Genomic DNA, 13,936 nt, shown 5'->3' with positions numbered 1-13,936 from the left:
TTTTAGGAACTTGACTGAGCAGTTCTTCACTCTAAACAACTATGCTCTCCCTATAAAAACTTTACATCTTCCACTTAATTCATTTGTATAATATTAGTGGTCATGCAAAAACTCACATTTGTATACAGTTCACTTTGTATAAAGACAGAATCCAGCTACCGTACAGTATATCTATTGTAACAAGCAGACTGTAACAAGCACAAGACAGAGGCAGTTTTGAATTAAAGAAGAAACAAGTGTATTAGCATGTTCTTTTAATGTATGCAACTATATATAGGATGCTCTTTATTCCAGTTTATGCTGCATCATTCACTTCTTTCTGTAACATGTTCAAATTGACATAGGTAATAGCTCATTTCATTCAGACCACCAGTAGGACATATCAGCAGTCTTGTAAACATGACTAGGTACTCCTCTATTCCACCATTCTGGACTTGCTTAGGGAAGATTTTCTATTTTATGGTGCCTCCAGTACTGTCAGTATTTTTGGATTCAAGTACATACTAGATCTTTAGGTTCATGCAATTAAAGTGAACTAAAGTGCTCTGTTGCCCTGGCACAACAAAATCCACTTTTCTAAAAACAAAACAAAACCCAACTTTCTTGCAGTTCTGAAAGTGATGGGGAAATTCATGGAAAAGTGTGGGATGAACACATGTAAACGCTCACTGTGATCTAACCACCCTGCCAACAAATCAGAATAAATGCTCAGTGAAGACTGGAGTGGAGAAGACCACCACCATCTGCCCACATTTAGTATGCTGCCCTGAACATATCTTATATAACCCACCTTTAAAAAAAATTATACAATTCATTTTTCAAAGTAAAAAAAACAAAAAAAATTAAAAGCAGCATAACTTCCAATGTTAATGCAGCAGGGTGACAACACTCAGAGCATAGAAGGCTAGCTGTTCAGAGACATGTGCCACGTTTTATTTTCTATAGGAAGGCAATTCTGTGGACAGGCAACAGGTGGGGGGCAATATTGTGCCTGATTGCAGACTCATTTTTAAGTGAGGAGAAAAAAGAAAGAGGAAAGAGGGCAAGGGACACAGTTTCCACATTCTGTCATTTTTGGGCTTTCTGCTCTGTGTTGAAGCTAACTTCTCTTGGGCTTCTATAAACAACCGAGAAGTCTTAGATTGCTATGCCTTCCCATCTATCTGCAGTTGCTCAAGCAGGTGAAAAAGGATTTCTTCCAGAAAAGTGTCCAATTCCACACCTGCTTTGGCTCAGTCTCAATCTGCTATGGCTATGCTATCAGAGAAAATAGGCATACTGTTATTTATAATTGTCTTACCCTATCTCCATCCTTAAGCCCCAGCCCTCCTCAGCCTATTTGGGGAACTTAGCCTACCTAGCCCTTAAGTAGTGGAAGTGGAGGGTGGGATAACTGTATCATGTCAATCCAGCATATTCCTGAAGCCAAATAGTCAAGAACATCCCCACCTTCATCTGCTGAGAGGAAAGAGCATTGTATTTTGAGTGCAGCATGGGGGTGGTGGCAATAAGCAGCATCAAGGCATCCCATGGGTGTTTGCAACTGCCTTTGAAAAACACCAATTAAGAAGACAAATGTCTATTAACTGACATACTATAACCAATTCCATTAAAGCAGTTTAGGAGATTACTCCCAACTGCCAAATAGAAGCAATGCTATACATCAACAATACATAATTTACTTAGGTGCCTTTCTTCATCCATAGCCACTTTTGTGTGATATGATCACAAAGCTGTGGGCTGTGTGTAGATGAAGCAAGCAGGCGGGTAGAGTGGATCCAATTTCTCGAGATTTTGCTATGCAATTGACACCTAGTGTGTCAGTTGTAAGGAACATTCCCAAACAATGTTCACTGTTTGTAAGAAATTGCACCACCAATGAAGTAGATTCCACATAGATGGATGTGAAGCAAACTTGGAATGACAAGACCAAAATTGTTCCCACTAATCGGTCTAAAGAGAGGGGCAGTATCTTCAGTAACGAGAAATGTATCAACTTTTGCTTTAATTTTCCTTATATCACAATGCAACCCTCAGTGTACTGTGCATTCCAAACTCTCCTGCTAACATGCTCAAGAGTTCACAGAATGCATTTTCTCATTTTGCTCATGGTTTTACTTTAGATCAGGTATGGGATACCTCCAGCCTGTGGGAAAAATTAGGCCTGCCAGCAGTCCTAATTTGGCTCACAAGGCCATATTCTCCTAGGGCTAAACAGAAGATAAAATATAAGCATGTGCAAGATTTACATGTGCCAGCTAAAAAGCCATTGTATACTACGGTTACCAAGTCTGACTTGGTATGCCTCTACCAGATGTATGCCACATCTAGATTTCCTAACAATACTCAGATATGGAACAAGTTTTCTGGGCTTATTTTAATGTTATGTTCTTCAAGGTCCTAGATTTGCCAAAGTTCTCCTCAACAATAAGTGCTATCCTTGCAACCCACTCAAGAGATTGAATTAATGTCTTATTAATTATTATTATTATTATCATGCATTCTTCTACAGTAGATTTTATCAAGGCATTAGAGAATGTATAACTCATCCTCTTATGAGGCAATCCTGGTCCTTGAAGAAACTAATTATTACCAAACAAATGACAACATTCAGATATTTTGACATATTCCTCAGTCTGGCTATGGTAGATAGTTTCAAGATTAATAATTGGTTCTATTGAGGCAGTGAATTTTGTACTTTATATTTTTAATGGTTTGCCATAACAAACCCTTGATTAAATTATTGCATGCACATTATTGTGCTGTCAAAGCTCAAATAGCTCATGGTTTTACTGCAGTGTATACTCTGTTAGGTTATAAAGAGGAAAGATCCATAGAAATGTTTCAAATAAAAAACAATAATCAAAAACGAAATGATAAATATTTTAATATTTCTTGAATTCCTATCAAAACTAATACATTGATCTTAACAGACTTTTAATGAAACACATTTGTGTTGCACAGCATTCTACATTTAGCTAGGAAGATGCTGAGGCTATCAGTTATGCCAAGTTTATTATAAAGACAAAACAAATCTCTAGTGTGAGGGACTGCAAACTGGGAAACACAAGGAACATCAAAATGTGCTGCTGTATTGCGCAAAACATTAGATAGTGCCATGTGGCTGTTTGGCAATTTATTTCATATCATTAGCTGTAAGAAATAAAAATGTAATGGGTTTCAACTGTTTGCTTTCTCTTACTTATACATACACATGCAGCCACAGGTTCTCAAATGAAACTTCAATCCAAAATGTATAAGCAAGAACTTCCTCCATGTCTAACTTGTAGTTAGCTGTCTGAAACTTCTAAGTACTGGAGGTAGTAAAGGCTAAACTCTGGATTCAGCTAAAAAGAGTAAGTACCAAACCCAAACATTTGGAAGTGCCATATAAAGTTATGGCAAAAGGAATGCTGATGAACTTGAACCACAACATCAGAAAAATTAAGTCAACTTTATTATCAAAGTTGGTAACATTCCTCTGTCTATTATCAGTTCATACGTAGTGCAAAACAAATGCATTTTCATCTTCATCCAGGGAAATGATGTCAACTACCTTCAGTCGTCACTGTCACTTCCAGATTCACTCAACTGGAGATCATTCCCTAAAAATTTTAAAAAATCATGCTATCAACTCCAGAGAACATTCTTTTCCATGTAGCAGTGAATATCTCCCAGTACATTAGTCTCTTTGGTCTAAACATAAAGCTCCCATCAAACGGTGGATTCAGGTGCAAATTAAGAACTATATTTAGAAGAAAACTATTAAGATGAAGCAAATAGCACATTGAGGGAGGCAGTTTTCACCAGGAAATCCACATTCAATACCATAGTCCCCATCTGGATCCTACTTTCTATACCACCAGCTGCTTATTTTTGAGATATATTTTTTAATGGAGAGGAGATCCAACCATAGATCTCTAATGCCCCATGGTCCAAATTCTTTATGCATCTTCCATGACCTCTGCATTATGCACATAGGCCACATAAATCTCATCTTTCAACATTATCCAGCTTGGAAAGCTGTATTTTATTTTTTATTGGAAGAATTAAGCAAAAAAGTTGCAGGAAATTTAGCTGAGTGGCAATAGAGATCACAGAAGTTAGTGTGGTTGTATCTAGTAAAGTAGTTCTGTTAGCACAAATACTGTATTTTCTGGCGTATAAGACAACTGGGCATGTAAGACGACCCCCAACTTTTCCAGTTAAAATATAGAGTTTGAGATATACTTGACCGCAGATTCTCCACCTGGCGTATAAGACGGCCCCCAACTTTTGAGAAGATTTTCATGGATTAAAAAGTAGTCTTATACGCCAGAATATACAGTATTTCCTTTTGCCACATGGAAACTCCCCTCCCCCCAATCTGCTCCAGTGAGTGGGGTGGGGGAACACCAATAACAGGGTAGAGAGGGAACAGAAGTTCCACGAAACAGCCAGAAGTTCTTGCACTAACATAACTTTTTTTTAAATACTACCCAATGATACAATGGTGGAAAGAACTGTGTTTCCTCCTCCATCCTTTTTCCCCAGCCACTCTAAACCACCTGCCATGCTCAGTCAACATTCCATGAACATTGGGCATGCCCAGTCCTCAATGGGTTCTTTTAAGATTCCCTGCCCCTTAGGGGTTTTCCCTACAGGGTTTTTTTGTACTTTTGCAAAGCTCGGGGTTCTTCTAAGTGTGCTGATACCATTCGTCCCATGTTTGAGTGGTGCATCTTTGGTTGCATTGAACTAAGATTCAGAGAATGGAATAAAGGTACATGATTCAGGGTTCACCATTTTAGGCTGTGCTTGGAAGCTAAGCTAGATATTGTGGTAACCTCTAATCTTTCTCCATGCAATGTCATAGATAATACTCTGCTTCCCTCCCTAGCTCCAGTTTTAGAACTGGAAAGAGTGGGAGCTTGATGTTTTGGTCCTAGGATGCTGAGACACTCAGTGCCTTGACAACACTGAAACAAACCCCAAATGTCATGCTAGGGAGCGGATGGGGATTGCCATATGGTTGTGATGACAATCCTTACCTCCTCTGCAACTTCATGCTTTACCAGACAACGACTCACTTTGTCACGAGGAACAAAGGTGCAGAACCACGAATGAAAGAGGTATGAAATATGTGGCCCTCCAGAAGTTGCTGGACTTCAACTCCCACCAGCCCTGGCCAGCATGGCCAATGGTTAGGGATGAGGAGAGCTGTTAGATACCCCTACTGTACATAACACAGTTTTATTACTGAATGTGGTCTGGCCCTGTTGATTGGGCATTTTATTGCAGTGAGAGTTAGGTCATATTGCACTAAACACTTAAGCAGCTCCTTTTGAGATGTCTGAATGTCTCCAGAACAAATTACTGGTTTTTAATCCCATTGTATACAACTCAGCAGCAGTCAGTACCATCTATGACATTGTAAATGGCATAAGCTTTAATTTACCATAATCAGTGGTCAAAACAGCTTTTATCCCAGCTTCTGATCTAAACCTCAGTAGGTCAAACCCTCTCTACCCAGACAAAGCTTAAGTTACATGAGAAAGTTATAAAAGCATGTGGTTTCCTTTTAGATTCCTCAAGTATGAATCTCACAAGCTTCTCTGCTTCGTATACTTACGCAGTGTGTTCATCAAGTGGCCAGTGCCCTCTCGTCTTCTGTGATATCCAGCATCTACATCTGGGAAGGTTCGCTGTGAGACAGTCATCATCGAAGGCTGTAGGTGTGGCATTGACAGGGGGAGGGGTGGCTTTGTCTCTTCATCTTCTGAATCACTAGAACTATTTTCACTGCTTGATGAAGAGGATGAACTCTTTGATTCAGATGAGCTATCAGAGCTACTCATCTGCTCTATAACTTTAGCTTCTGCTTTTAGCTCTGAAAATAAGATTTAAGTGGAAGGGTAAAGAATGTAAGAACTAACTTCATTACTTACATGATCCCAATATTAAATTTTAAGAAAACAAATAAACTCAGAGTAGTATTTGGGAGTGACCTCAAGACAGTGAGCAAAGGAACAGTATTTATCTGTCAGTGTGGTATAATAGATAGTGTTGGAGCCAGGGTGAAATCCCTACTCAAGACAGAAGAAGCAGAGAGGTATCAACTGCAGAAAAAAGGAAGGGAAGAAAATTTCCAGCTGCACAGGAAACTTTTATTTGATCTCAGCATGTTTAGAATTTAATTCTTCCTCAGGGACATTCTTGAACTACAAGTTTAAATCCTGGTCTCCTCTCAGGAGGATTGAAATTGGTTTCAATTGGTTGTTCAACTGAGGAAGAACTCCATTCAAAGCACATTGGGCTCAATAAATAATTGCCTGCACACCTCAGAGTTTCTTTACTTCTTCAACAATCACTGAATGCCTTGATCAGTCACCATCTATCAGCCTCACTCCACATAGTAACTTAAACTATAAAATAGGAGCACAATGTGGAGGACAAACAGAATAATCAGTTCTGATAATCAATATTCTACTCCTTAGGTATAAAGGTAACCTTCCCAAACTGGGCAGAGGGTGGGGAGGAGAAGGTGGTGATAAATTTAATTGCCAGGCTTCCCAGACTGCTATATCACAACATCATTAGACAACAGGTATTATTCTAGCAGCCCAAAAATTTTAATCAAATTAAAACCACAGCAGCTGCCACTTTTATCTGCCACTTTTATCAAGGGTGAGTTGCTTATGTGACAGCCGATTTCTGCCACCAGCCACATGTTGATCCTCAGTCAACTTCTCCCACCACCACCACCAGTGTTTTTTCAAGCTGTTACAACAATAAGCACAAAAAACCATTCTAGGCTCAGTGTCTGCTGGGTGGCTTCCATATAACTAGCTCATTCCATGGCATCAAATATGAAAGATAGCATAGCCTCTCAAAAAATACAGCCAACACAGGCTCACATAGTGGTGGAAATGCATCCGTAAGATATCTAATGTCTCTCAATATTTGCTTTGTAAAGCCCTTACATTTTTTATGGACATAGCTAGATAAGGTATAATTAGAAATCCTAAAAGAGGGCTTACAGAATATCAGATTTTAACATATGATATTAATGTTCAAAAAACATTGCCAACCACTTGGACGTTAATTGTTCTCAGAGCAAAATTCAGCACTGCTAATTTATAGAGATATTGATATCAGAACTTGAAGTAGTAAAGGACACATGGTAAGACATCATGACACATCCTGAACCAGCCCCAAATCCAGTGTTGTAGTGCTCCTGTACTGTGTTATAGTCATTCCAAACAGAAGTGCTATAGCACTCCTGTTTGGGGCTTATTATTTAGCCAGCATTATTATTATTATTTTTAAGTGCATTTTTGCACTCAAAGCAACTTGCTCAGTAATGCTACTGTTCCCATGCTTCCGTCATGGGCCCTAGCATAAAAGCAAGTTTCTTCATGGGAAACTATCAGGTAACACAATGCTTTATGCATAATGATGCGGCTGCTAGAATGTGGGAAAACAGCTTTGGGATTTTGTGAGTCACTCAGAACAAGTTTTAAACCAAACTAACCAACCCTTATAGAAGAGTCTCTCAGATTTCATGTGCCCTTGAACACCCTCCCCTGCAGCACTGGCTACTTTTTAGCAACTGTTCAAGGAAAGAAATGACAAAATTTTCTCATTATAGTTACAAAGAAACACCTGCATGAGAAATTCCATTTTTTGCACTGTGTACTCAAGGATTCAGTCCTAGTTAGCAATAAACAGAGCAACCATCTGCCAGCATTAATTCAACATGTAACATCTTCCTTTCCTGCTGTTTGCCCCAACTTTTCAGCAGGAAGTTCAGCTGGCCAAATGAACACAGTATGACATTCTACTAAGTTACTTTTAAGTCACCAGAAGCATTTATTTAGAGTGACTGCATGTGAATAAGGTATTACCCATAATCCTTTCCTCATAGTGCACTTTAGATTTTAAGGCAGCCATGTATTGCCAGTCATCTGGTCACCCAAGGCTCTGAAAGGTGTACCTAAGCAACCAGGATACTTTTTAAATTTGTAAAGTTTTTAGGTTAATGCTCTAAAAGAATCTTGCCCTCAGGGTTGTGAAGGAAATCTTATAAATATATGACTAAGCTTGTCTTAAACAACATATAGCAAAATTATGTAATCGGCAGGTACACCTCGGGTAAGGAAATGAGACCATTTCTAGCAATTAAGGGAAGAAGATGAGGATGGGAACCTAATTATATATGTAAACTGTCAGCAATTATTGGACTTAGATGGAAGGAAGACCCAAATGATAGACCAACACTAACAGAACAGTACACTGCTGTCATTAGCATTTTTATGTCACACCATACTACTTTTTCTGGTGGTAGCTGGGATGGTAGAGATAAATAAGGTCAGAGCAGGGGATTTGTAGCCAGTTTTATGTGGAACAAACAATGGCCGAACATATTCAGTATGTTAGGTCTGAACAGCCCGTCACTGATAACACAAAACATTAATATTTGCTCTAGTTACCCATCCCATAAGGACTTCTGTCACAGTGAACTTTGAACTTCTGAACTAGGCTATGAAACTATTATCTGGGCAAGAAGATTATTGTTAAAGTATCCTGCCCTATCCTTTCCACTCATATGTGTTTGATTCATAATTGTGAAACCACTTTTATTTCAATGTATTCATCCATAAAGAGAGCGAAGCCTTATGTAAGCAAGCCTTGATAGTCGCTAAGGTACAAGACTGCAAATGCTTGTGATACCTCTTCACACAATTTCTATTAAGTTTAGTTAACACCTATTGAACTGGAAGCATCTGTAGACTACAAAGGAGGGGCTCCTGTAGTTGAATGCTCCTCCATAGAAAAAACGATTCCTTCACATAGAAAACTGGAATGTCAGGGAACAGCTAGGTTAGAACCTTCCCACCATTATGCATTCTTCTGCATGCTGGGGCAGGGAGTGAGAGGGAAGCATTCAGTCATGTGAGCTGCAAAGACTAGACAAGCTTACCACATCAATGAAAATTAGGTCATGGACTCCAACCTCAAAACCTTCAAACTACAGAATAATTTAAGACTCTGAACAATATGAGATTCAGCTACAACTTACCTCTTTCAATATCATCCATAGGAGAAGGTGGTGGAGACATCTTCTCTTTTGGTGGAGAACATTTAACACTATTTGGAATCTTATTTGCATTTCGAATTAGTTGTTGCTGTTGCCCAATACGAGACTGGACCTTACTGCTTCCTTCACCTCTGTATGAAAGGGTTGAAAAACAAAATTGTATCTGTGAATTCTGTAAAGCCATTTCTTGTATTTCCAAGTACCGGTAGTTTTAGAAGAACTGATTTTTCACCACTTTTGATGGATGATAAGAAAGCTCTTATGTGCAGTACTTAACAAATGTGCAGGTTCCAGTGAAATGTTCTCCAAACACCACCCCAAAAATGCAAACAAACTGAACTGGGTGATGATATCCAATGTCACTTTCTGAGTTGAAATCAATAGGCTTAAGGAACTAGGTCTCAAGACAAATCAAGAACCTTGGTTACAGATTCTGGTTTGTCTGTAGTGAGACAAGCCACAAGGCCTAGTTTCAACTTATTGTCAAATCAAACTATGGCAGGTAGTATGATAGCAACAGGACAGGGGGAGGAGTGCAGCAGCCATGATCTTCATTCTGGGAACTCACACATATGCATGCTTGTGCAAAGCCATGGTTTGGCTTAGTGTTACATGCGAACTGGGTCATTGCTTCAGTGTCTTTCTTAAAAGAATGTGGCAGTCAGCTTTTCTGTTTCTTAATTTAGACAAAATTGCTTTTACTATGGAATTTTCGTAATGAATAAGAAAACAAGAGTGTTTCCAATTTTCCACCCACCTGGTTTTCTTCACAGTGATATTGCTACTAAGTTTCTCTAGTCTACATTCTCCAGTGTCATGGTTAATTATCAAGATGCATTCTTTTTGGTATGGCTTCTTGGAACCTTTGAAAACTGTTACTGGTGGAGTAGAACCCTATTTTAAATCAGAAGAAAATTACTCCTACTACAGGCACTTCTAGAACTGCTTTTTAAAAGAGTCTTATTTCATGATTTAAAATCCTGCACTTTTCACAACACACTGTGCTAACAGCATGTATTTCATTATTATAAGAAGGCAGAGAATGAAGCCAGTTTTGCCACAGTGATTTTGCAGGACTCCAAGATTTATTACAAAATGCGGTCTCAATATGAAAATGGATTGACTTTTCATTGACCAAGTGGCTTTTTTTCTTTTTTAGTTCTTTCAAGGTTCCTCTCAAGATGCTGAATTCAGTACAGTCAAAAGCTGACTCATTCTCCTAACTTGTCATATAACCAAATAAAATTTCAACCAACTCATTTATTAACATATTCTATCAATTATAAAGTGGCAATAAAAAGCAAGTGCTTGTTGGCACCAGTAACCATCAATCACCATCAACAAAGATTGAACTATACTCCCTTCATCTTCTGTTCTTAAAATCTATAGCAGAAAATGGGAAAAGGGAAACTATCACAGAACACTGTGCTTATTGTTGTCAGGGTTGCATACAGCCTTTTTCCAATCCATTTTGATCACTTTAACAACCATTTGAGCTTTCCAGCCTGCCAATTATTTACTGAGGGTATTTTTGGCATATTTTTTTTAAAAAATGAACATTAAGCTATCTCATCATAAGTTTCACAACATAGCCTCAAGAAAGTCACTCTCTTTCAATTTCCAATCTGAGAAATTTCTCATGAAACAAAGATGATAAACACCACAAAATTGTTTTTGGCCAAATACTAGTGTGAATAAGAGAAATAATTCAATGGAAAATGAAGAACAGGTCAGGGAGGTGACAAGGCTTCTTTTCTACATAAATATGACCATGCAGCTTACAACATAACAGCAAAAATATGTATCAATACATCAGGGGTAGAGAGACTCCAGCCCGCAGACCTAATCAGGCTCTGTATGGGTCCCAATTTGGTCTGTGAAGTTATTCCTCCCACCTATCCCATGCCAGGCATCATACTGTCAGAGGCAGTATGCCTCTGAATACCAGTTACTGTACTGGGAATCACAAGTGGGCAGGTATGGATGTGGTTCAAAAGAAAAAAGGAACTTAAAAGTAATCCTCCGATTGTTCCTTTGCAAGCAGGGTTCATTGACAGAGAGCCCCACTGGGATCAGTTGCCCTAGAAAGGTCTCGATCAAGAACTCCCTAGTGCCGTCTGGGAGGCAAAGCATTTTGCAAGCAAGGATATCATTGTGCCATCAGATGATTGGCAGGTGGATGGCTCTACCCATGTGTCAAAGCTACCCAAAGTGTGTGTGGCAGGGTTGAAGGAGATAAGAATCAATACAGTGAACAGTACAGATATGCCTTCCTCAATGTTGAACTCTGATTGGCTGTGGCTTCCAAATGTATGACCATTGCATTTTCATGAAATGAAATGATGATGATTTATACCCTACCCAGGGTGGATTTCCCCATCCACCCAGTAAATATGTGAAGTAGAATACATTGGTTTAACACCAGCACAACCATAGCATATGTTATTGCCACATTCATGTATTTACAAAAGAGTGCCACAGTTTAAGAATCAGCTAGACTCCTCCCCTCAAAGGGAACAGCAATCTCACCTCAATATTTGGCAGAGTTATTGTCACTTGTTCGCCTTTACCAACTTCAAGATCTCCTTCACAAGACGTATCAATGGAGGCTGGTTTGAAATCATCTAAGTAAAAAAGTTACAGTTACATATATTAGGTCGTATTTTTCACGACTCCCTTAAGCAGTGATCCTGTCACAAGGCGAAGGTGAGGGTGCTGGATCATTCTGTTCGTATCTTTCTAATGCTAGTTTGTCTGCCACATTCAGTTACATTATTACCAAGAGACTGCAAAATGTGTACAGACCAGAAGGTTTTCTTAATACCTATCATAGATTCACCACACGTAAGAGCTGTACAAATTCACCAAGATATACTGAATGATTTTTAAATTGAGCACTGAAATTCACTTGCACCTAATTTTCAAGAGAAAATAATGAAGAACTAAGGTTCACAAACTTTCAGACCTAAAGACAAATATTGCCCAAGTAGTTGCCCAAGGAAATTCCCCCAAATCCTCGTAACAAGTAGATGTATAACTCTCAATAGTTACATATATAGTGATTTTAATCCTTCTAGTGAAACACAGTAATGCTCTAAAAAATTAAGTTTCAGCTTTATTTTCTATTTTGTAGCCTTCTGTATTCTACCAAGAGCTTCTGACTTACATTAGGCATTAGTAAAATAAAATATTGAATTTGCTGACACCCAGTGTGGTCAGGGCAATGTGACACATAACTTTTCTTTCTTTGTTTGTTTGCTTTAAAAAACATCCTGCTTTCCTGAAATATTTCATAATAGTATACTAAAAATACACTTAACTTGTTACTGCCAGTTTAGTCTTGATCCTGTTAACTAAGCCTGTTAATTATTGACACTGTAACAAAGTGTTTAAGTAAGTTTTAAATAAATTTCCACATGCCTAGGAACTAGCTTCAACTCCAAATTAACAGGTCTTTTTAAAAGCCAATTCAAACCCATACACTACTATCCTGAATTTCCAAGAGAGTAAACACCATCACCATTAGGCTTACTTCCAAATAAGCATGTAAAAGATTGCAGTGTAAATGCAGCCATGTTTTAGTGAGTTGCTATGATCTCCTTTTAGCATTGTGTTTGTAATATTCATATTACAGGTTGCATGTATATGTTGCCTATTACCCTGAGCTCCATTGGAAGAGTGATACTTAAATTCATTAAGAACCACTAATGCATGAAATATTTAGATATTTTAAAGCTAAACATTGCCTACATCTAGTGAGCATGGAATCCATGATTTCTGAGAGTGAGTGCCTGGCTTTTGCTCCTCTGTGAACTTGGAAGAGTTCATGAGCATGGGGTACAAATATACATTATCTACAAAAAGAAGTGCATGGCTTTGTTTTATACCTTAGCTGCAACACCTCAAACAGTCTCTTGCCTTATTTTTTTTAATCAAACTCACAATAACCTATAGTTATGCTCATCTTTATATCATAGTTGTGGTAGAGACTGTTGGGCAATATCTAGGCACTCTACTCATCCCCTATGCCTCCTCTCCCCAAACACACCAAAATAACTCAGATCTCCCCATTTCCATGCAGACCTTCCAATTAGATTTGACAGGTCACCTTTGGTTTTCTTCGCCCCTTTTAAAAACATAATGGGTTCTTAAAGTTCACTGGATGCTGAATTTAATATTTCTGATAGGTTTAAAAGTATGGAGCTTTATCATATTGATCAAATAAAGGCATTTAAAAAAAAAGCCACTTAAGTGGTCCTTATTCCTTTCTTAAACTCTTACAATGGTAGACACAGTGACAGCTTCTTTCCCTCAATTTGTTCGTGGTATTTGCGGAAACAATTAACCCCCCCCCCCAGAAAAACCCCAGTAAGTCCAAAGTGCCCGTCGCTTCCAAAATTTCAGACTTAGCTCACTTTGGTTCCTTTCAAAACAGATGTCAACCTTCCTGCTTCCAACATAATAGCAATGATGACGAGGGCGATTAGCAAGTTACCACCCATCGTTATTATACACCAGCTATGAGGTTGTCGGGCGTTCACTTAAAAGGGAGCCATCTCTCCTCACCCAAACTCTTCCCCACCTCGCGACGCCAACCTGGACCTGCCTGCCTCCCTCCCTGCCTGGCAGCCCCCTGCTGCTTCCCAACCGGTGGCTCCACTCCCTCGCGCTCTCTCCTCACTCACAGCGCACGGTGTGGAAGGCGCAGCGCGGCTTCCTCTCGAAGCTCTCGCCCAGTAGCAGGGCGCGCTCCTTGCAGTCGAAGATCGGCGGGGCCGCCCCGTTCATCCCCAAGCCTCCCGCTCCTGCCTCTCTCTCCTCTCTCCCTGTCACCCGACCAGCGCGCAACGGAGCCGC

General features: G+C 39.2%; 1 protein-coding gene across 1 annotated transcript; it reads right to left on the bottom strand.

Moving 5' to 3' along the window:
• Positions 1-3,435: 3,435 nt before the first annotated feature.
• On the bottom strand, positions 3,436-13,922 carry EAF2 (ELL associated factor 2). The gene is made up of 6 exons (XM_033162510.1): positions 13,765-13,922; positions 11,609-11,703; positions 9,837-9,973; positions 9,062-9,210; positions 5,612-5,869; positions 3,436-3,605 (listed from the first exon to the last, which is right to left on the bottom strand). The coding sequence occupies exons 1-6, from the start codon at positions 13,865-13,867 to the stop codon at positions 3,559-3,561; spliced, it is 789 nt and encodes a 262-aa protein (XP_033018401.1). The 5' UTR covers positions 13,868-13,922; the 3' UTR covers positions 3,436-3,558.
• Between the last annotated feature and the right edge of the window lie 14 nt (positions 13,923-13,936).

The sequence above is a fragment of the Lacerta agilis genome, chromosome 1 (assembly GCF_009819535.1).
Source record: "Lacerta agilis isolate rLacAgi1 chromosome 1, rLacAgi1.pri, whole genome shotgun sequence".
Lineage (NCBI taxonomy): Eukaryota > Metazoa > Chordata > Lepidosauria > Squamata > Lacertidae > Lacerta > Lacerta agilis.
This window is presented reverse-complemented; position numbering and strand designations above follow the sequence as displayed.